A 25,587-nucleotide genomic window follows, 5' to 3' on the forward strand; every position below is an offset into this window, starting at 1 on the left:
GTTTATGAATCCGAAGGCTAGAACAAGCACTTGCCAGTTTTGACTTTATTTTTTATTACATTTCAGTAGCTCTTGTAAAAATTTACACAACTTGTAACAGTTGCAACCTGTTACAGGTTTATTCTAACGTTCGGTAATACTAAGTTCGGTATTCTTAGGCGTTACTTCAGATTTGCAGCATCTTCGGAGATGTAAATAAAAAAACTATAGTCTTCATAATAATGGGGATTAATAAAATTTAGTTTCTCTCTTAAACTATAGACTATAAACTATTTTCTGTTTAGTATCATTATTAGGAGATAAATTACGCCACACGAAGATTAAATCAGCTAACATACTTTTGAATTAGAATACTTTTGAATTAAAAGCTTTAATACTTTTGAATTAAAAGCATAGAAATACGAAGTCCTTGATAGCTTGCATATATATCGATAAGGGTCCACCAGCAGCCGAGCGCAAAAATTGCTGAACACTGGTAGTTCGGTCCGATGTTAGGCTGGCTGCATGGGCATTTTCGTAGTCATGTATAACGTGTATACGAGCTAGTTTCCCTTAAAATGTCCTGCACGAAGGCATCCCTCCTCTTAGGCAGATAGCGGTAGTGTGATTTGCCGTAATCTACCAAACCAAATCCAAATTAGGAGATTGCTCCTGTAAAGTGTAACAATTTTCAGAACTGCAAAATGGGCAAGTCTTGCAAATTAAAATAAAATACTGCATTACAGAACCTTGCGGTAAGTTTTTGTTTATATTTTGTTTAAAGATTATGATATAAAATGTATATTTTCAGAACATTGTGTTTTTTAAAACTGATATTTGCTACTTACCTTTTTTAAATATAGGCTTTTGTAACAAAGTAGTAAGCTTAAATAATATTCTTGTTATTAAATTTCTTTAATTTCGATTACTTTGTATTGAATATTTTTCTTTCTTAAGAACAGCATTCAAATTTTCCATTAATAAGTTTTTATATAGCTTCTTTAACACTAATTAAATGTGCTGTATGTAGACATTTGTGACTGATTGTACTTAATAAAAAAATTGTACCCTTGTGTAAATAAATTTGACTCGAGGAACAGCGACTGAAATATCAAAATGAATAAGTTAAATTTTTTGAGAGTTTCTAATCCAATCAGAACTGTTAAGAAAATCATGGTCACTGTTAACAAATCTGGATTCAATTTAAAGTTTGAGGTAAGATGAAATTCTAAAGCGAGAGAGAAACAAATATTGTTCTAAAAAAAGTGTTCTTATTATAAAGAATTGAAGATTAGTTTCTACAAAATGCTGTAAATATTTCTTTCTGTTTCTTTAATCGAAACCGAGTCTTTGTGGAACTGTCACTTACAGAAAAGGCGGAACTGGTATTCACATATCTTCAAAAGAAACCTAATGTTTCTCCTTCCACAATCGATACATGTTTTCACCAATGAATTATTTCTAACTACTCTATACTAATAACTTTTCTAACAACTCGAAGATATATCGTGGTTGGTTAAAAGTACGCAAAGACTTTTATTTCCTTCGATGAAATGCCATCTGTATTTTCAGATATTTTAATGCATGTAATAAGAAAGCTTATAGAGACATTAGGCTGTTTTTAGAGCAAGAGTGATGAAAAATGAGTTTCGCCTTCGGCGGGAGAAATACCTTATATACTCCCCCTTTTAAATAGCGACTGGGTTTTTTTTAGGAGACCCAATCGCCAAATCCTGGATGTGGAGAATCACCATCCATCACCCTTTTAGTTCGGGCGCCATTGTAGAGACATTAGGCTATTTTTAGAGCAGGAGTGATGAAAAACTGGCAACGCCTTCGCCGGAAATCGAACCACAGACCTCTGGAATACGCGCCCAGCGTGCAGACCACTACACCACGAAGGCATGCTAAGAAGACGGGAGAAATATTTTATAAGCTTGATGAGCGGCAGAAATAATCACTGTATTGTAGATATTGTATTAGAAGAACGGAAAAGGGCACATATCTGGTGCTATATTTAGGTTTTAAAAAAATGTTTTGCAAAAGGAAGTGGTAATATAGTGAATTACAAAAACCTAGAAATATTTAGAAAAAATGCAAACTTTTGGCAAAGAAAATTTTAACACGAGCATACGTTTTTAAACACATCTTGATTAAAACATTTTTATTGTAACGATACAACTAAAAGAAGAAATCAACTAAGAAAAGGAGTTAGCTAAATCAAAATATAATAAGCCCCGAACATAGCATAGAAATTACTAATAATAAAAAAGAAAGCAAAATAAGATTAATAAGTTTTTAATTACAATAACTGGGGATTTCAAGCGCAGGTAATACCCAGGCTTCGATTAATTTTAGTTTTGAAAAATGCTCTATACATTTCTAGAGAATCCGATAAGGATCTCTTTTTATCCAAGAATTAAAAATATTTAATTATACTTGAGGGAAGCCTTGTATTTTCTTTTCACCTTGCACAAAATGAAGGCTGGAAAAATGTGATAAGTATTTTATTTACATAACGGCTATATGGAAAAAATAGACACTTGAGTATTATCCCATCGAGCGTGAAACTATCACTCGGAAGTGCGATATCACGCCAGTTATAGATAAGCTTGACGTCACAACACACTCATAATATCTGCGTCTTCGTTTGATGTAACCTCAATTAACTCTACAAGAAGAACAATTGTTTCGTTGAAAAAACAACCATAATTATTTTCCGGCATCAGACAGCTTTCCAATACGTCCAAGCAAAATCTTCCCAATTAGTTTCAATACATATACTAGAAAATCTTCCCAATACATATATTAGAAAGCCCGGCGGCCATACGAAATGACCGCTGCTCTAGATATTATAAATTGTAATTAAAATGATTTGTGTAAAGGTGTCTTGTCCCAGGGCAGGCGGCGAGAACGCCCCCCCTTTTTTTTTACTGCCCCACGGGGTTTCCCCTTTCTAGTTGCTTAATTGATTAAAGTAGAGTGCAACGAAGGAAACCACTGGCGGTACATTTCTTAAGAGCCACCGCTAGCTCAATAAATAAAGGTGATTTAAATAATAAAATGTTAATTCACATGTCAAAGATCTCTTTGTACACAGCATTTCTTGTGTAGATCTTTCCATCATTTTTAAGCTCGCCTTTCAGAGAACCATCAATTATTTTTAATTTTACGTCCGTTCTTTCACGAACTCTTGAACAGGCAACATAAAGTTGACAGTTTCCAAATGCAGGCTCAGGTAAAAAACTGCCAACATGCTTAAGCGTTTGACCCTGAGACTTATTGATGGTCATAGCAAAGGCAAGTTTTACAGGAAATTGTCTACGTCTCAATTGAAACGGCAACCCTGTTTGAGGTGCATCCAAATCAATTCTTGGAATGACATGTATTTCACCTTTAGAGGAGCCAGTCAAAGACTTAGTTATTATGACATTATTTTTCAGTTGGAGAACCTCTACTCTTGTACCATTGCAAAGAACCCATCTGGTTTAAGATTTCTTAATAGCATAATAATTGCTCCAATCTTTAACCTCAATTTGTGAGGTGGCATGCCAGAAGGCGACACACTATTTAAAAATTCCGTTGGAAAGTTGTTGCCATTCGCTTTATTATTTATTATGTAAACCATTTCAAAAACAGGTGATTGCTAATGCAAACAAATGTTCACGTTCCCTCTAACACGCTCAATTTGCGTTCAGCTGAAAATTCAGTTTAATATATAATGTCGGAATAAAATCGGGCAAAAGTTTCAACTCTTTACGCGAAAAAATATTTAGCATAGGATTTTGAGTAAACCTGCCTAATGAGATGTACTACGCACAATTCGTTAGATGGTTTTGTCTCCTTTAATTTATCAACGTTTGCAAGTTTCTAGATAATTCATATGTAAGTATAGTTAAATGCATAATAAGCAACAATTGTATGAATTAAAAATATTTAAATGTTCTTAAATACCATGATAATTTAATTAAAACAATGATAACTGCATGTATGGTATCAGTGTATATGGACTATTTGAATGCCGTGGCAACTTCACCCCATTGGGTAGTATAGTTACGCAAGCAACCAATAATAAAGATTTTCGCCGTACTAAGCAAAGTTGGAGACCTTAAGCGTTTGTAAAATATGAAAAAAAAGAAAAAAAGAAAAAAAAAGAAAAAAAAACTAAGAATTTAAATACTTCAATCTAATAAAATTTGATATCTTTTGTTTAGTTTATTTATTATAAATTTTGAAAATATTTCAGAGATTGCATTCTGTTCATTCTATTCTTGGATTCCATTGACAAAGAAGTTTCATAAAATATGGTAGAGAATGTTTTAAAAACAGTTTCATCCCTCTCTAACTAGAATCATTCTCTAAATATCAAACATGACATTTGTATGTGATATTTAGGGTTTATTTTATTTATTTCTAGCTCAAAAGTATTCTTTAAAATCTAAAATCTATTATTTATTTCTAGTTTATGAAAATTCAATAGTAAAATGCGCATTATATTTTCATAATTCAAATGCAAAACGTCTCATAGCTTTATATGTATAATGCTAAATTTATATTTTTATATGATATCAGCTTTTCCCTGTATGGAACCATAATCACCAATGTGAGATGCATTGATTTTTTAGTTACTCCCTGGATTTGACTGAAAAGGTTTCAAAGTTTGTGGGCTCACACACACTGAAAAATAATAGTTAATATTAAGTTAATAAATCCTTTTTGCGAATTATTTTCACGAATTTTAGTCGTAGTTAATGAACTTTCGTAATCAACTTAGTAGAAAGTAAATTAATATGTTAATTGGAATTTTTGCTGTATGGAAATTATATGAAAAGTTAAATTTTATACAAGAAACGTGTATCCACTTAATAAAAGAATATTTTTTATTATGTGTTAGTACCGACCTTAATTATAGGTTAATACAATCATACATTTCATAGGTCAGGTTAGATTTAATAGAATTTTCGTACACCTGTTACTTATCTTAAAGAACTCGAAGGGCCACATTGGTGTGCTTTTATTTAATTATGGCAAAGGACTCCAGGGCTATTTAAGGGAAGGGATGCCTTCGTAGAGGACTTTCTAAAGAAAATTAGCTCATATACACGTTACATATGGGGAAAGCCACGAAAACACCCATACAGCCAAGCCTGCTCGTCGGGATTCAAACCACGGACCGAACTACCAGTGCTCAGTTACTTTAATCCTCAGCCGCTGTGGGCCAAACTCAAAGGGTCAAAGTGGTGGCTATTAATGGTTAGACATATACAGCTTAGCGTGGATTTCAGCCGCTCGGTGCGTAGGCTAAATTCACTGCCCCCTAGCTGCAAACAAACGAATAATTAATCTTTATTGCCCATCAATGAATGTAAGAACTAGAGTATGAATGAACTAGAACAATGAACGTACGAACACTACGAACTAGAGTTTTCAAAGTTACGGATATGTAAATTACGCAAATGTTAAATAATTTACGGGTTTAAATTACGTTATACGTAACTGACTCTATTTTTATAAACAAATGGATGTGTAATAGTGAATAAAAATTATAAATTCACTATTCAGATATACTATGCATTGAATTACCACTATTTCCTAATCTAATTAGTATAGGTGCAAAGATATTGGTTCTTATAAATTTGACCATATAGTGTAACTAGCAGGCAAACAAATAAAAAAAATCGTAATACTCGCTTGTATGCATACTAAGAGTCGACATATACACTCTGAGACACACACACACACACACAAAAAAAAAAAAAAAAAAAAAAAAAAAAAGAAAGAAAGAAAGAAAGAAAAAGAAAAAGAAAAAAAAAAAAAAAAGAAAAAACGACGCACCAAGGAGGAGTTATCCGAATGGGACGAAAATCGGTAGAAGTGATGTACATGTACAGAAAAACAAATGATTACAGTTTGAGAAAAATTGGATGATTTATTGAAGTGATAGAGCTTGGAAAAGTGAAAAAGTCAGTAACGCGTTTGTCCACCTCTGGCCCTTATGCAAGCAGTTATTCGGCTTGGCATCGATTGATGCCCTCCTGAGGGATATCGTGCCAAATTCTGTCCAACTGGCGCATTATATCGTCAACATCCCGAGCTGGTTGGAGGACACTGCCCATAATGCTCCAAACGTGCTCAATAGGAGAGAGATCCGGTGACCTTGGTGGCCAAGGTAATATTTGGCAAGCAGCAAAAGCATGTGCAGTGTGGGGGCGGGCATTATGAAATGTAAGCCCAGGGTGGCGTGACATGAAGGGCAACACAACAGGCCTTAACACTTCGTCGACGTACCGCTGTGCTGTAAGTTTGCGACGGATGACAACCAAAGGGGTCCTACTATGAAATGAAATGGCACCCCAGACCATCACTCCTGGTTGTCGGCCTGTCTGTCAGAAGACAGTCAGGTTGGTATCACACCGCTGTCCGGGACGTCTCCAGACTCGCCTTCGCTGGTCATCGGGGCTCAGTTCAAAGCGGGACTCAACACTGAAAACTTTTTACTCCAGTCAGTGACATTCCAGTGCGAATGAGCACGACACCACTGCAAACGGGCTTGACGTTGTACAGAGGTCAATGGTAGTCGGCGCAAGGGAGCCGTCTATGAATGGTTCTTGCGGTCACTGAAGCGCTAGTTGCACGTACAATCGATGATAATGATGCATCTGGGGCTGTGAGTGCCGCTCTTCCAATCCTGCCAACATCGTCTAATAGTGGCATCGCTCCTGCTCAAATGTCGAGCTATTTGCCTATAAGACCAACCGGCTTCTTTGAGCCCAACTACACGACCTACCTCAAATTCTGACATCTGCGCATATCGTTCACGCACCTGTATGCGAAGCATAGTTACTGTCTACCAGAGTACACGGAATAAATTCGTGAAGAATTTTTATAATTTGGAATCGTAATTTCTCCTCTTAAATATCCTGCCAGTTGCGCAGATCAGATGCACTGTAGCGACAACCGTTCATTCATTGGCAGCCAAAAGGTAAAATTTTGCATTTTCCGTCGAAACCTGTATATAGTATATGGATTTGTGTCCAATCTGCTTTATATCTTCTCGGTGCGTCGGTTTTTTTTTTTTTTTTTTTTTTTTTTTTTGTCTAAGAGTGTAGATCATTGATTTATAGTTTTTGACCAAGTTCAATAATTTAACAATCACAAATCACAACACGCACTCAAATTAAATCATAGGATGACTGATGTTGCATTTGTTATTAGAAAATACTGAACTTTAATCTTTATATGAAATAAGTAATTCCATTCGAACGATCGTGAACAATCAGAGTACAATCCCCCCCCAGTGGCGAGCTCTTGCCATTTAACTCCACAACTTCACAACTTACTACTGCTTGGTTACCACTAAGGCCGGAAGCTGTGGTCAGATTATGGAGGCACCTTTAATAGGTCAGCGTTGCCTGCTAAGAACATACTGATAAATTAGTACATCCATGCCTTATCCGAACACAAAATAAAACATGGGGTATTACCGCAAAGCAACTGGTTAATACAGACGGTGTTGCCGGTCGCTACAGCGAGCGAGACGACTATCCTGGCTTAAAGGATTTCCCTTTCTTTAAGTGAGGATACATAACATAAGTGTACGAGATTAATAATAAAAGTTCCGTTCTCATTTTAATCGGTCCCAACTGTAGGTGCAACAAAAATATAAAAAGAAATGGTTAAAATTTGTATCTCAGATTTCCAAGATATTATTACTCTTTATTGCGAAATTTTGCTGTCTCCAACAATTCCCGTCCATGGCTGGTCATCCGCATTATCCCCGCCGCACTATGCCACTTGACGCCGAGCAGTATGGCAAGCGGTTGCTCGAACAATGTTTGTTAATGTGTCCTCGAATATGACTCTCTAATTCCTTCGCTGTCACATTCTTGCCACTAGGTGGCGGGCATCTCTTCCTTTACTTTTGCTGTAATTAAGTTCCGAGAGGCAGTCGAGATTGGAACCGCTTTGAGGAGCGTAAAGACTCAGAGTTAAAAATGTACTGTCTTAAAATAATTATCACTTACCTTGTAAATAGTGTAAATTAGCGTTTTCTTTGAATAAATAATTAAAAGACAAGATGGCCTGCTAATTGTAATAGAAACTCTTACTGGAAAACGTGATTATTAGAAGCCTGGCGTCGAGAACACTGAAGATGCAGCAGGTAAGGAATTTTACATTAATTTTATTGTAAATAGAAGAACCTGATGCAACATTTTTTTGGCGCCCGAACAGGGACGCCAGGTTTTTTGAAAAGTTCTAATAAAGTGAATTCAAAAGCTGAATATTAAAATTGAAGATTTTAATACTTGTTCTTGAAGTATTCAGCAAAAGAATAATTTTGTTTTCTAAGTAAGAGTTAAATATTTGTTTTTCATGAGACGTATATTTTTTGTGTAAATGTTTGAATCTAAGAAAGATAATGGCTGAAGTAGATAAATTAAAAAAGAAAAGAAGTATCTTAAGAACTGCCGTTACAAAACTATTTAAGAAAATCGAAAGTGAATTAAATAAATCTGAAGGTAGTATTAATGAGCTCGAAGAATTGTTAGAACAGCTTAATGCTAAAACCGAAACGCTATCTAATGCCGATGTGGAAGTTGAACCAATTCTGAGTGTAGATGAATTCGAAAATGAATTCGAAATTACAGAACAATATCGCGAGAAGATAACGTTATGGAAATTCAGGCTTAAGAAACGGATTAAGGAACTTAATCATGACTTAAATGCACCGAACACACAGCAAAATATAAAAGATACACCTAATGTTAAATTACCAAAACTTTCGATTCCCGTATTTTATGGGAACAGTAGTCAATGGCTTACTTTTTGGAATAGTTTTGAGTCCTCAATACATAATAACGAATCATTGAACAAAGTAGACAAATTTAATTACCTGAAAGCATATTTAGGAGGAACAGCTGCTAGCTGCGTTCAAGGACTTCCGTTATCGCCGAAACATTATGATTCAGCAATTCAAATCTTACACGACCGTTTTGGAAGGAGAGACATTCTTATTAATGCGCACATGAATAATTTGCTGAATATTGAATCATTAAAAAATGCGAATGACATAAAAACATTTCGTAATTTGTATGATAAAGTACAAACACAGATTAGATGTCTCGAAGCGTTAGATGTTGTATCGGAATCTTACAGCGCTTTGCTGTGTCCGATGATTTTGAAGTTATTGCCTTCAGAATTAACGCTTGAATTTCATAGAACACAAAATGTTGGCACCGATTATAACATAAAAGATTTAATGTCATTTTTACACGCAGAACTTTCATCCCGTGAACGCACGAGGTCAACGGTTTCGCAACAGCAAAAAGTATCCGATCGGCGACAGTCTTCTTCCCCCCCTGGAACGAAAAGCGCATATGGTTTCTCAAATAGACATAATAAACCAAAGATTCCGACCGCTACTGATTTGTTTACAAAATCCGAATGCAGAGAGGAAAATATGAAGTGCGTCTTCTGTAATCAATTCCACAAGATTTATGACTGTAGTTTCGTTTCCGGCTTATCATTACAAGAAAAAAGGGACATTTTAAAAAGAAAATGTGCTTGCTATAAATGCCTAAAATTACACCATTTGGCTCAAAACTGCAGAACAAAAATAACTTGTTCTATTTGTAAAAAACAACATGCAACTATTATGTGTAATAAACAAAATCCTTCTGTCGAGGTTTCGGAAATTAAAAAAGACGAACAGATAGAAAATAAAGTACTTTCAAATCAAGCAGGATGTTCTGAAGTATATTTGCAAACTTTAATTGTTCGCATATATGGAAGAGGGAATAACCAATTTGTTCGAGGGATAATTGACACCGGAAGTCAAAACTCATACATAAGCAGGTATGCAGCAGAAAGGTTACAATTAAGAAGCTTAGGTGAACAAAGTGTAACCCACGGACTTTTCGGTGGCATAGAAGTTTCGGAAAAACATAAACGTTATAGAATAAAATTGGGTAGCGTAGATAAACGGTATAATTGCGAAATCAATGTATTGGATGAAAGAAAAATATGTTCTTCGGTCCCTAAAATCAAAAATATACACTGGATTGGGGAACTTAGAAGAAGAGGAATTTACGTCAGTGATGTTTTTGAAAATGGAAATTGCAGATTATTCCAGGAGAACCCCCAAGAGATTCATTTGTTGTTAGGGGCAGATGTTGCTGCAAATTTATTTACAGGTAAAATCGAAGTTCTTCCTTGGGGAAGATTAGTTGCTGTAAGTACAAGACTTGGGTGGACAGTCATGGGGAAAGCGAACACTGACAATTATGAAATAGAAAATTCCTTTTCCACGCTTTCGTTATCTTTACATATTTCTGATGCCACGTTGTCAGAACTGTGGAGGCTTGATGTTATCGGAATAACAAATCCAGTTACAAAAAAGGCTAGAGAGGAAAGGGATTTGCAAGCAAAATTGCAATTCGAAAATTCTGTATCTCTAAACGAAGAAGGGCGTTATGAAGTCGCACTTCCGTGGGCGGAGAATCATGTACCACTCTCCACCCACAAGGATTTAGCGTTGAAACGTCTACAATCTACCACCCAGAAACTTTTATCTCAAAATTTATTTTCTTCATACAATGCAATTTTTAATGACTGGTGTAACTTAGGAGTGATCGAAGAAGTTAAAGAAAATATTGCGGTTGACTATGGACATTATTTACCGCATAGACCGGTGATCAAAGAAAATAGCTCAACACCAATTCGACCGGTGTTTAATGCGTCTGCGAGGAAACAATCGTCTCCTTCTCTAAATCAGTGTTTGGAGTGTGGACCAAATTTGATAGAACTAATTCCATCTCTTTTGTTGAGATTTCGGGAAGGCAAGTTTGCTGCTATAGCAGACGTTGAAAAGGCTTTCTTACAGATCAGTGTAAGGCCTCAAGATAGAGACTGGCTTCGGTTTTTCTGGTGGAATGATGTGGAAGAAAGGAAAACGAAAATATTTCGTCATACTAGGGTAGTATTTGGGGTTAAGAGTAGTCCTTTCCTTTTGGCAGCTGTTATAGAATTCCATCTACAAAAGTACATGAAAAATTCTTCATATGATACGGAGATAATAGCTAAACTCTTGCGTAGCTTCTACGTAGATAACGTTGTTGCCAGTTTTGACAAAGAATCCGAGATGATTCAGTTCATCGAAAAATCTCGAGAAATAATGAATGAAGGAAAGTTTAATCTTCGAGGTTGGTTACATAATGGAGATAACCTGAAACAGGAAACTATTTCACCCGTATTGGGTCTGTTATGGAACTGTCAGAAAGATAATTTAACTTTGAATCTGAATTGGCTAGAAGATTTTGAAATGGGTATAATAACGAAGAGAACAATTCTCGCTGTAACACACAAAATATTTGATCCTATTGGTATTGTGAGTCCTGTTCTCTTGTATCCTAAAATATTGTTGCAGAACCTATGGAAAACAGGAATTTCTTGGGATACTGAAGTTGACGAGAGTACAAAACAAAATTTTGTGAATTGGTATAAAAGCCTTTTTCTCTTAAAAGAAATATCCCTCCTACGTTGGATACATTCCAGCAAGGACAATAGGAAGTTCTGCAGCATTCACACATTCTGTGATGCCAGTAGTAATGCGTATGCTGCTGCAGTTTTCTTGAGAACTGTGACGAATTCTGGAGTTGAAGTTCATCTGTTGGCATCGAAGTCTAGAGTAGCTCCCGTAAAATCTATTACGATCCCTCGTCTGGAATTGATAGCTGCCACAATAGGTGCCAGACTATGCTCTTCTGTTTTAAATGGTTTGCAATGGCAAAATATGGAAACGCATTTTTGGACGGATTCTACAACAGTTTTGACATGGATTCAAAGGGAAAAGATTGTCTGGACTGTCTTTGTGGAAAAGAGAGTCAGGGAGATTAGGAAACTGACGGATCCAAAAACGTGGAAACATATTGCTGGAACAAAAAATCCAGCTGACCTCCCATCAAGAGGTTGCACCGCTAAACAACTTTTAGTAGTTAGATGGTGGGAGGGCCCCGACTGGCTGAAGAAAAATGAGGAAGAATGGCCTAGACAAAGGGAAATACCGGATATGGAAATAGTAAATTCAGAAAAAAGGAAATCAGTCATTTCTGCACTAAATACGCAAAGGGTAGAACATTTTTTTGAGAAATATTCATCTTACCATAAAATGTTAAGAATAACTGCTTGGATATGCAGATTTATCAACAACTGCAGAAGACCAGATTCTAAACAATCAGGAGAACTCACGGTCCCTGAAATAGAAACTGTAGAAAAGAAAATATGCAAGATAATACAAATAGAAGCATTTGGCAAAGAACTTAAAGTTAGCAACCTTTGTACCTTTCTTGACTCAGATGGCCTTATTCGGTTAAAGACCAAGATTACTAGAAGAGAGGAAGAAGAAAATTTTCTCTGTGCAATTGTATTGCCTTCAAATCATGACTTAGTTCATAGGTTAATTTTAGATTACCATTTGCGACTATCCCACGCTGGTGTGCAATTCGTACTAGCCAATATTCGACAGAAATTCTGGGTCCTGAGAGGAAGAAAAACAGTACGTAAAGTTCTTATGAAGTGTGTTCGCTGTAGAAGATATAGCGCAAAGAATATAGAGACTGTTCCAGCACCTCTTCCTGAAGATCGAGTTAGAGATGCTCTGGTGTTTGAAGTGACCGGAGTCGATGTAGCCGGTCCTCTTTATTTACGAAAAGGAAAAAAGGCATGGATCTTGCTCTTTACTTGCGCGGTCTATCGCGCGATACATCTTGAACTGATAGAAAGTTTATCAACAAATGCGTTCATCTTGGGATTAAGGAGATTTATTGCCAGAAGAGGTCGTCCAAGTATTATTTACAGCGACAATGGCACTAATTTCGTTGGAACTGAAAATCTTTTAAGATCGATAGATTGGAAAGAAATAGAATGTAATTCAACTAGTATGAGAATACAGTGGAAGTTTAATCCCCCAACTGCTTCATGGTGGGGCGGTTGGTGGGAGAGGTTGGTACAAACAGTGAAGAAGATGTTGAGAAATGTTCTCGGCAAGTCCTGTGTCTCTTATGAGGAAATGTTGACTATACTTTGTGATATCGAATCAGTAATCAACTCAAGACACTTACGTACCTTTCAGAAGATCCAAATGATCTTACGGCACTAACTCCTTCAATGTTTCTACAAGATGTGCACGACGTCGGAGTGCCTGACTTAGACTACCTGGATACCATTAATCTGACAAAAAGATCTTACGGCACTAACTCCTTCAATGTTTCTACAAGATGTGCACGACGTCGGAGTGCCTGACTTAGACTACCTGGATACCATTAATCTGACAAAAAGATACAAGTTCTTGCAGAACTTAAGAGAACATTTCCGCAAAAGATTTCGTGATGAATATTTAGCTATCCTAGTGCAAAAACCATCTAAACGATCTACTCGGACTATCAACAAAAATGACTTGGTGTTTGTCGGCAGCGACAACAAGAAGAGAATAGATTGGCCAATAGGTCGTGTTGTAGAACTATATCCTGGGAAAGACAACGAAGTACGTGTTGTCAAAGTGAAAACTGCAACGGGTGAACTCCTAAGACCTGTGAAACGTATTTATCCTCTCGAACTTGATAGACCTAACTTGTTTAGTGACTTCACCATGAACATAAAAAACTCTGCGGATAAGTGTTACAGTGATATGAACTATCAAACTAGATATGGACGTAAAACTGTAAAACCTCTTACATATTTTTAAATTGCTATACTAATTTTTGTTTCTTTTCAGTATTTTAGAAATTTAATTGTCCTAACAGTTGTCAATTGGGACATGTTATCTGGATATGGTATGAATGTAATGCAGAAAATGTTTAGATGTGTAATCCTTCTTTGTAAGTATTAATTTTAGAGCATTAGTTACTTTTCATATTTGTGAAAGTTGTACTTGAATTTTTGTTTGATTATTGATAAATTTTGTTTTGATTTTCCCATCTTATCGAGGTAAAATCAAAAGGTGGGAGGATGTCACATTCTTGCCACTAGGTGGCGGGCATCTCTTCCTTTACTTTTGCTGTAATTAAGTTCCGAGAGGCAGTCGAGATTGGAACCGCTTTGAGGAGCGTCAAGACTCAGAATTAAAAATGTACTGTCTTAAAATAATTATCACTTACCTTGTAAATAGTGTAAATTAGCGTTTTCTTTGAATAAATAATTAAAAGACAAGATGGCCTGCTAATTGTAATAGAAACTCTTACTGGAAAACGTGATTATTAGAAGCCTGGCGTCGAGAACACTGAAGATGCAGCAGGTAAGGAATTTTACATTAATTTTATTGTAAATAGAAGAACCTGATGCAACATTCGCTATACGACGTCTTTCCACCAAGGCCATTTGATACACTATGATTATATCATGCGTCACATACTACAGACACAAGATATCGCATGTGTTGAGCTAACACCATGCTATATATTGTAACGATAAATCAATTCAAGCTCGAAACCAATACGCGGGTACCATCTGTTAGAGTGTGTTCACGCTTTTCTGACGGATCCTGTGTGTACAGAGCCTTCTTGTCCATCTTGTTAAAATTGCTTCCTTAAAATTTTGCACGTTAGTTTGAGAAATACTATAAGTGAAAGTACGTGTCCAAAACCAACATATAAGAAAATAAAACATGTAACCACTTTTTCGAACATGTTGTTTAATGTGAGAAATTTTTCTGAAAGAATATTCTTTTCAGCTCTTTGCTATAAATGAGATTTTTTATAATATTATACTTTTCTTGTGAAAATTGATTCGGATACTTTCGTAAATAATTACTTTGTTGTACATTTTAAGAGGCATTTTAAGCCAAAACTAGACTTGAATTTATAAAGAATTTTCTTTTTTCCAATTAAAGTAAACGGAAGGTTGTAAATGTGTTAGTGCAATTACTATAGAAAGTGAACAGGGTGGATGAGAAGTAAATAAAGATGTAAAAGAAATAGCTAATTCGAAAATAATTATATAGGCATGGAAAGGAAATAACTAATTCTTTCGGGTAAAATTTCATTCCCACTTTTATTTAAAAAGAAGACAATTTTTGGCAACTTAACTGGAATAGCTAATACTATAAATGCTCATGAATCTGTGCCAAAAAGTATTAAGATCAAACAGGTTTGATGAATGTCATACATACAAATACTACATACTTTCTGTTTTTTATGTGTTGTAAAATGGATAAAGCAGCTACCTATTAATAAAAATATAACAGTTAAATTTCTTAAGACTCTGTGGTTCCGCAGATTTACTTATAACATTTTAGAGACATTAGGTTATTTCGAAGCAGAAGACATGAAAAATGAGCAATGCCCTATATATAATGAGAAATACCTTATATACTCCCTTTTAAAGGGCTGCTGGGGATTAGGGGACCCAATCACCAAATCCTGGTGATGGAGAATCATCTTCACCAGGATTTGGCGATTCGCCTTTTAGTTCGGGCACCGCTGTAGAGACATTAGGTATTTTATGAAAGCTGAAGTAGTGAAAAATGAGCAATTTCCGCCCCGGGACTTGAACCACGGACACCTCTAATATGCGTCGAGCTGACCATTACAACACGAAGGCACGCTAAGAAGGCGGGAGAAATACTTTAGAACGTGGCAAAATTTTATGTGTCTTTTACATTTAAATTTCGCAAAAAATTTGAGTAGAAATCAGTAACATTCTGTTGATGGCGTTGTATTATTAAGGGTCAGATAATCTTTTATATTTATTTCCCCATATGCAATGCGACCGTTAACCAACTTTCCTGAAAACATCGATTAGAGAGGCATCCACTTTTGGTATGCATGCTGTGCGTATTTTGCCTTACTCAGAATAGCCAACCAATCTTAACTTTCAATCATAAGAAATATTTATGTCTGCCATTTATTAAGAGCAATAAAAGTCATTAAATTTATGATGTTGTCAAAAACGAGCCTTCAATGTATCGGTGATTATATCTAGATCATTATTTCTTTATGGATTATTTTGTGTATTAATTCTAATATATGCATACAGCTAAATCAAACTCTGCTGGTTTTTGAAAATGAGCTTCTGCAAAATTTGGACAATTTTACTACTACAATAAAGCAGAAAAGAAAAAAAAATATGGTTCCATTCATTTTCTTTGGTTTAAAAGAGTACTTCCAAACTTCGCTCCTAAGAGAACTTTTTTCTTTTTCTTGTTCAAGAAAGGAAATGTAGTGGATTTTCCCTTTCCAATTCCTAAAATCTGATAAAAAGATAGAGTTTTAAGGTTTTTTAGATAGCTTCGGGGAAAGAGGGGTATGAACTCTTACATTTCACGGTTGAATTCCCTTTGTACCGAGAGAGAAAATCTTGTTTACCTCATAGAGGAATTCGGAAGAAGATTTGAATTTAAGTTCCATGATAGAGTTTTCACTTGAAATTTCAGTAAATGCAAAATATTTCAGATGGGTTCTTTGCCGTTTACTAGGATTTATTGAACCCGAATTTCTAATAGGTGTTTTAAAAGAAAATTACATTACTTACAGTCAATATAAAGTTTTATAAATTTTTAATTTTCAAAGTATCAAATAATTTTTTGTCGTACAAAATAAAATACAAAAGTAATGTGAGAAATAAAAGTAATGTCGTTGTTTTGAATGTGAAAAACAAAAAATAATGTAGTATTTGTACGACATTCTAAAGTAATGTGAGAAAAGTACAAAAGCAATGTGAGGAAAACTAGGAATACAAAGTATCAAGAACTTCGGAATCTTTGTCTTCAAAAGACATGAGCTGACATAAATAAAGTACTCAGTTCTTGAATTCTCTGCATTGATTCTCTCATAGATGAGGGCGAAAGCGAACGGAATAGTCTATACAAGGTCAAATAGAGCTATTTTTGGTTATTCAATGCTTTCATGGTCGTTGTCTGTACCTAGTAATAGCCTTTGATAGCTACCTAGTAAGGTTGCTTTCAATACTGCTTAGACGAAACAAAGCGCGTTTTACAACAAGCCTGATTTTCTTTAGCTCGCATACAAGCAAGAAACAAACATGACAAGAAATGTCTCGAGCGCAGTCGGGATTCCTAAATATTTGCAACAACAAGAATCTAGAGGCAGGGAAATTACGGATGTTCATATATAATACAAATAGATTATTGAATGTAGATGTAATTATATCCTTAACCTTTAATACAGCTGTTGCGTGAGAAACAGTACAGCTGACCTGCAGAATATCAAGTAATGCTGAAAGAGTATTGTTCCGGTTTCACTAGAAACTTTCACTATACCGATGTTCCGGTTTGATTAGAAAGAAACTTTTCTCTGACTCGGAATGGCAACAGTGAGAACTTGAATTTCGATTTGTTATGACGCAGCTCGAACGCTGCTCATGAGATGTAACATTAGATTCGATTCTAGATTAGATTAATTTTAGTATTTTAATAAATCCTTTTAAAACTAGATTGAGTATTTGATCACAGAATTATTACTGAACCACCGCTCGCAGAAATTTAGATGTGGCATTTAGATACGTCGTTTGATTCATAGTTAGATTCATAGCAGGCAGCGCCATAGGTTGATTCGATTAGTGTACATTAGTGCGTACATAAACAAGTATTAAAAAGGATGCTAGACCTGGAAAAATCTGTGGAAGAAATATAGCCCTTGCCAAGCCAAGATATTCCTAAAGAATGCAAAGTTTAAATTCATAAGTTTAATATGGATATCTGCCACGGCTTTCTACAGCAAATTAGATATTACAATTCTGATAGTTCTAATAAAACAGGAAATTTATGAATTCACTTTCTGTTTTGTAAATTATCTTTCAATTAGAACAGGGGATTTTATTAGACGAGAAATTTGTGAAATAATTTCTTTCTGTATTTTGCATTAAAATTCTATATATAAAAACTCTATGCTTTTTTTCTTTGTAAAATAGACTTTACAGTACTTTTGTTACCTGGATTTCCTTTCAGCCTCAAGTAACTTACGCTGTTGCAATGCTGCGTACAAATATTAAATTTAAATTTTCGAGAATAAGTAGTTCGTTGAAAAGTTTCAATATAGAAAACAAATAAACTATGAACACATTAATTTAGAGTTTTAACTAGTTGATTAGTTACTTCACTTGATTACATTTATACTTACATACTTACATTGCAAACCTACTAGTCTATTAGTCATTTATACTTGTCTATATTAATACTATTACAAGCTAATACACTATTATAAGCCTATATTAATACTTTTATAAGCTAATACAGTATTAGATTATACATAACTATTACAAGCCTATTAGTCATTTACACTTGTATTATAAGCCTATTATTTTAAGTTATAAGCTTATTAATCTACTGTCGCCATTCCATTCTAAGTCTTTTCTAGAATGTTAGACACTGCATTTTAGAAAGATTTTTCAGATATGCATAAAATGAAGTTGATAATTAGTACATAAGTTTTAAAAGCTCAGAAATATTGCAGAACACTCTAACTTCCTTCTCTTTTTTTGTTAGCAAACATCTCTTACTTAGAAACCAGTTTTTAAGATTTTCTGAAGAAGCAGAGCTATAAGTTTGATCAGATCCTATACTTTTTGCTTGCCTTGCTATGAAGTATAATACCATTTTTCAAGAGAATTACGTACCATCCTGAGGATTTTAAAATATGTTAAAATATGTGATGTAAAGTGTTATAAGATATTTCTCCCGCTTTCCTAGCGTGCCTTTATGGTGTAGTGGTTCTGCACGTAGAGCCGGTATTCCGGAAGTCGGTGCTTCGACTCCCGCCGAAGGCATTTGCTCATTTTTCATCTTGTCTGCTTCCAAAAATACCTAATGTTACAGTGTTATTTGCTAAGATGAATAGCTATGAATAGTTATACTATGAGAAGAACGTTCTTTCTTGGTTTAAATGTTCAATTCAGTTGTGTGGGAATGCTGAACATTTAGATAGTAATGGTTTCAGATTTGCATGCTATCTGAAAGCATTCATCTGAATGAAAATATTTAAAAAAATTTATCAGGATTCAGCTTTTTCTATTTTTAAGTGAAAAATGTCCAAAGAGGATTTTTAACAATATTATTGCTGAAATAAAATTAGTTGAAGAGTGAGATGTTTATTTCGGGATCAAATGAATGCAAAATATTCATACAAAATACCTTCGCAATGGGGTGCATCATCTGACCATTGTCCTGATGCTTGACAAGTTATTTCTTCTGGACCAACAAGTTCATATCCTTCCATACATGCAAATCGTGCTTTGCTGTGCATTCTGTTGCCTTCTACTGCCATCACTCTATTGTGATCCACAGAACGTATCGCTGGACAGTGCACATCTGGGTTAAAAAAGAAACAAATAGCTTTGAATAAGACATAAAGTAGATTTCCATAATAAATATAGAAAGTGAGTCAGTTACGTAAAGCTGGTGTAGTTTTACGCTGCTTTTAAATGATACATTTTCGTTTTCCCTGTAACTTAACCGTACTGGTAAGATCAGCTTCAACATATGATTCTTTTGACATTTTTCTTTCAATATCGTATTTTAAGGCAATATTAAGAGTAAATTTGCTTTGCTTTCATATTCGCGGTTAACTGGAAATTAAATAAAATTTTATTTATCTATTTATAATTTTACAGATATATATTTTATTTTTGTTTAGATATTTGTCTCTTTCTCAAATATTTGACACTTATAAAAGCTCGTAATGTTTTCTAGAGAATATTTCAAGAAAAAACTAATGATTACTCGTATAAAGGCCAATGTTTTAACTAAAAAATAGTTTGTAGTTTTTATATGAAATACTACATTATAATTTATGTGTATCGGTAATGAGTCTTGAGCACAGAATGAAGAAATAGATTTTTTAAAACAAATATGAAATAAACAGAATATTTAATATGCTCCGCACATTGTTCATAGTATATTTTGCCATTTAACATCTGTATTCTCAGAAACTGGTAAATAATATCTTCAGGCTACATAAGCCTGTAGAAGCTGAACATGATATGAAAGCAAATATTTATTGCTGCTTGTAAAATAGAATATGTAAAAGTTATGAAAACTGAAGTGCATAGAAATATGAAGTACATATCTCTTGAGGTAGTGCAAAAACTATGGATCAAGAAGAACGATTTCGTTACGTCTAAATCAGATTTATGGGCTTTTTTTTTTACAAAACTATTAAAAGTTATCAAATTAATTAAAGTAATAAATAAAAGCTTTTTTCAATTTAAAGTAATTGGACTGGTATTAAGAACATAATGGAAAAGTTAGTATTAGCATAAGAAGAATAATTCTAAAAAACGTACACTAAAATAATATAGAGGGAAATAAAATTAATTGTAATATCTACATATCCACTCACAACATAAGGTATTAAAACAGAAAGAGACTTCAATTTCACAGAACACACGTATAATTTTTTTTTTTTTAAACTCTATGCATGATAAAAGAGTAATCCTACAATGAATGCCCAAAATTACATGACCTCTGACTTTATACTTTGTTAAATCACCTTTTTTTTTCTAGATACAATTTGAATCTATAAAGTATTTCTGTGTTTCACATGCCAAATATGCCTAAATGCATCTTTCAATTTTAAGACATTGATAAGTTCGTCGCATACGTATTTCGACCTTATCCCATATCTGCTTAAAGCACTGAGATAGACATTGTTCATAGTATATTTTGTCATTAAACATCTGTATTCTCAGAAACTGGTAAATAATATCGTCAGGATACATAAGCCTGTAGAAGCTGAACATGATATGAAAGTAAACATTTATTGCTGCTTGTAAAATAGAATATGTAAAAGTTATGAAAACTGAAGTGCATAGAAATTTGAAGTACATATTTCTTGAGGTAATGCAAAAACTATGGATCAAGAACAACGATACCTACTGCGAAAATTCGTCATTCTTGTCATTCGAATACAGTATAATCATTAAAATTTATGACATAAGAAGCTGTGTTGTGTCATACCTTGTTATGACATAAAAAGCTACAGCAGAGAAAGCTGCGTAAGTGTAGGAAGCTGTCACATTAGAAGCTGTGTCATAGAAAGCAGGAAGCATCTATTTCTTCAATTTAGAGCTTCAGAAATACTATATCAGTTTAAAGGATAGGGATTCTTTTTAATGACATTTAAATAATCCCGGCCAGTTGATATTGTTTCGCACGTATCTAAGGGCTCGGATATCGTCATAGAAACATGCTCCCAGAGTAATATTACATCAAGTAGTTTGAAGAAAGGTGACTATTGAAGAAGGATTCATTGTTTCCTATTGTTAAAAACAGAGCCTTTAAAATTTCGCGCATAATTATCGTTGCAACTCAACGCTACTCTAACAACGAACTTACAACGAGCGGCTGAAAAAGAGGTATTCTATGACATGTAAAAGATGTATTCTAAGAGAGACAAAATTTGAAACTGTAATTTTAATGTCATCTTAAATATATTATAGTGTTTGTCTACATGTGGCCTCTTAATTGAGTTATGCTATTTTTTTAATGCTGGTTCAACACTGAAGGAGATACAGTCATCCCGAGGAAAAAGGCTGAATTTTGATATTCCTGCTGAAATAAAAACCTTTAATGAAAATTAAAAAAAATATTAAGCTAATTTTTTAACACTATTGTTGTTTCAATATCCTTCTTCCAAGTATAAATCGTGTTATTGAAAATTTATATCGTAATATTACATGATCCCTTCTAATCGCTTATTGTCTACTTCTGCAAACTGGACGCATGTCACATTGTTTGGAGCAACTACAATAACCTGCATAAAGATTTATACTTTTGTAACTCATAGAATGTGATATGCGGCTTGTTATTCATTAAGAAGTCATATGCATTAGTTTCTAATTCAGAATATGTTAAATTTATTACCGCCCTTCCTTTGAAATGCAAAATGCTATCCTTTCTACTTCGTCATCCAACAACTATTTGTGTTTACAACACAAATACTGTGGTCAAATACATGTTTATCTGTTGGTTCACATTTTGATAAAGATGCCATCGAACAATTCAGGAGCCATTCTGTTAAATTTGGAAAAGAGTGAGAGAGTTATATTCCATATTCAGACGGAATGGACTTTTTTGCATCTAATTATCCTGAAGAGCAATTCCATACTTCATTAGTATGTAGATTTTCATCTTTGTATTTTTATAAAGATCATGACATAAGACGTCAGAATTTTCCTAGAAATAGCTGCTTTATGTAAAGCCGTTTGATGCTCATAAAAATTTGGCCCTTATAGTAATATCTAGTCCTTACGATATTTTAAAAAAACCGCGAAAGAAACGTTTCGATGTTATTCTCAAAACCGTAGACACTTCTTCAGTATTATTAGTAGAGTTCATTATAGCATTACATTTATCTGTTACTTATTATATTTATCTGTTATTTTTGTTGAATCAATGCTGGTGTTCTAAATTTAATTAGTGAGTTTAAAATTGTACTAAAATTGTATTTTAATCTGTTTATGTCCTAAATCATTATTTTTAATAAATACTGAATGCGGGGTGAACGATGGGATTGCACAGTTTCCATGATAGGCAAACTGTAGATCCTTTGGGGAAAGCTTCAATTGCTTATTTCCTTGCAATTTTTTAAGGGTTAGTTAATATGGGAAGACATTGCTAGTTGACCCAGGGTACATCGCTGGTGTCCCCCGTACTGTTTATGTGTGCTCGTACCTGTCAAACGAAAATTGACATTATCAGTTTTTAGTAACTTTCTGATAAGAAACATCCTACAGTACAAGATATAAATTAGTTTAATAATAATAATAATAACAATAACAGTAACAATAATAATAGAAAACAAAATATATAAAATAAAGCGATAATTTTTACTATTACAAGAAGGAAATCTCTTGTTACGAGTTGACACATAATACCTTTGACCACTATGTTAACTTCATTACTAATTTCATGAGGAGTAGTGCATGTGTAAGTTCCAGAATCATGGTCTTTAGCATAATAAATAGATAAGCGGAACTTCCAGTTCTTTTCCTCAGCAGTAATAGCCCAAGAACTCGGATATTGTCTGTGGAATCAGAAATATGAATGTAAATTATGGATGGAATATTGAAATCAACAGAGAAAAATATAAATGTACTAAGATTTTTCTGATATTTTCACAAATAAAAGTTTATTTTCTATTACTTTATTTATTATTAGTTTTTAAATAACATCCATTAAAATTCATGAAAAGCGACCTTAGTTGCAATTAAATTAGTTGTAAGTTTATGTCCCCAGAAAGAAAGAAATGAACATAGAATGAATTAAAACTTTATTTTATATAATCACCTAAATATTCACCGAATTGGGTTGCAGTAATAAATTCTTTATAAAAACCAAATGACGTTAACTCAAGTATGGGGCATAATAGGGTATCGCAAGGAAATCCAGAATCTTTTCAGCAGTTTACAGAATTTTTTATGAAAATTTATGAAAAACATTATTTTTGCTTTTCATAAATTTTCATAAAAAAGTAATGTAATCTTGCTTAAACTATTTTAAGAGTACATGAAATTAAAATTTTTGTAATTTTAATAATTATCGTCATAAAGGAAAAAAGTTAAAATTTTATTTATAAATGTTCGATGTAATTTTTTTAATTACATGTATAATATCAAAGCGAAATGAGAATTTCTGCCAAATATGTTCCGCTATGTCAGTTGTAGTTGTTTTCTGGAGCAATAGAAATGCATTTTTCAGGTTCGTTTAAGTTTATGGGTATAACATATCTCCAAAGGAAGAAACTACCGAGGGAGTCATATCTGGAGAACTAGGAGATCATCTACTTAAAAATAAATCATCTGATCCACCGCTTTCTACTGCCATCCTATTGAAAATGCGCAAAGGACAATAAGCAAAAAGCTTTCAACTGTTTAGAATTTATGCTATTCAGACTGTATCCCTTTTTTCAAAAAGGACTTTTTAAATAAAAACCTAAGGTCGTTTCTGGTTTATATATTACAACTTTGACATTTTCTCATTATATATTCATAAAGTATTTATCATTCTATTTTGTTAATTTTTAAAATTATATAAATTTGAAATCGGATTATTTATTCTGAATTACTCTATGTATACATATATCTTTTATACTTCTGTAGAATAACACCAGAAAACTTGCTTTTTTCCTCAAAGTTTTGCACTCTACCTTTATTACCAGACCTAGAAAATGCTTATAAAAATCATGGATCACACTTTATTCATAATTTTATAAATTTGTTATTTTGTCATAAGATGAAGAAATAAAATTATATTGATATAGAGCTGGGGTGGTTAACTTCTGCGTTCCCGACAGTCCATTTGAGTTATTTTTTCGGGTCGTAGGTTGCACAATGTATTATGTTTAGCATATATCGGTTTAACAAATGAGTTGTTTCACGGGATCTCGATTGTGAACAAAAAATTGAACAATTTTGTAATGGAAAAAGATTATTTCAGAGAAAGAAACTAAAAGTCTTCATCAAAATGATTGTCATTTGAGAAGATTAATGGAATGACGTTTCAGTTGGAGTTCTCGATCAGCGGCTTGAGTTGGACCATTTAAACTTACTTTATCAGACTTGATATCTCTATTCTGTTAGATAATCTATAGCTTTTTGATATATTTCTGTAGATTTTATTTTAAACATGTCTCCAGGAGAAAACGTTCGATAATTCAAGACTGTACAGACGCCAAGAATTCTTTCGCCAAAGAGATTCAATGAGCGTTTTTGATGGCACTGTTGTTAATTGTCACAATGATTTTTGACATATTCAGGACGTTGCCTGTTGAATGTAGAGGAGTTCCATGTGGCCTGTTGCCTTTTCTATATGGTCTAGACAACAGCCATGCGTCTTGGATCCAGAGCTCGTGGTAGGCATCAGAAGTGAACTTCATTATCAAGAACTTGTTGCAACTTTCTGCATCTAGCATTTAAACCTACTAGACCACTTCCTGAGGATTTCCGTATGCTTCCAGTCACAAACATAAAATGTTTTGTATAAGAAAATATGGTCTTCAATAGAATTTTGGTCCATTTTAGCTAAAAAATTTACCAACAAAAATAACTAGACAAACATAAGTAAGCTTCCTCGCGTAAGCACAAAATTTGTCGATACTAACTACATTCTTGGTAATCTGTTACTTAAATAATAGATTAGCGAGACCCATTGATATACTATATGGTTATTTATTAACACATAAAAACATAGGTTATTACAATAATTTCAAAATATCTTTGGAAACAGTCTTAAGATGGTTAGAAGCATGAAAACAGAATAATTTCAAAAATTCTGTCAATAATAAACAATTCTGATCCTAGGCGTGGGTCGCAGAAAGAGCCTCAGCAGCCGCATGTAATTCATGAGCACCAGATGGCTGTCAGTGATGTACACAGTAGTGGAAAATAAATTATTTATAATTACCTTAACTTTCAAAGTTGAAAATCTCACAGAAATGAATTTTCAAAGATTTTGAATGGTTTGATTTTGAAGATTTTGAATTTAAATAACTTGAAGTACTTCGAGAAATAAATGTGCTTGACAATTTCATTGTTTAACAATCCTGAAATTCATCAGTTTCCCTAATTAGCTTCTTAATTTTATAAACATGATAGAAAGAT

The 25,587-nt window shown here is 33.8% G+C and overlaps 1 protein-coding gene across 1 annotated transcript in view; it reads right to left on the minus strand.

The window, feature by feature from the left end:
* Positions 1-25,587, minus strand: part of LOC118187574 (locomotion-related protein Hikaru genki-like) — a 127,799-nt gene that overhangs the window by 14,649 nt on the left and 87,563 nt on the right. The window contains exons 6-7 of the mRNA XM_035357822.2: positions 22,864-23,012; positions 19,121-19,297 (exon numbers count right to left, since the gene is read on the minus strand). Coding sequence (XP_035213713.1) covers positions 19,121-19,297; positions 22,864-23,012 — 326 coding nt within the window. The remainder of the gene's footprint in view (positions 1-19,120; positions 19,298-22,863; positions 23,013-25,587) is intronic.

The sequence above is a fragment of the Stegodyphus dumicola genome, chromosome 1, assembly GCF_044657685.1.
Source record: "Stegodyphus dumicola isolate Sdum_Otavi_A_Nest chromosome 1, ASM4465768v1".
NCBI classification, from domain to species: domain Eukaryota; kingdom Metazoa; phylum Arthropoda; class Arachnida; order Araneae; family Eresidae; genus Stegodyphus; species Stegodyphus dumicola.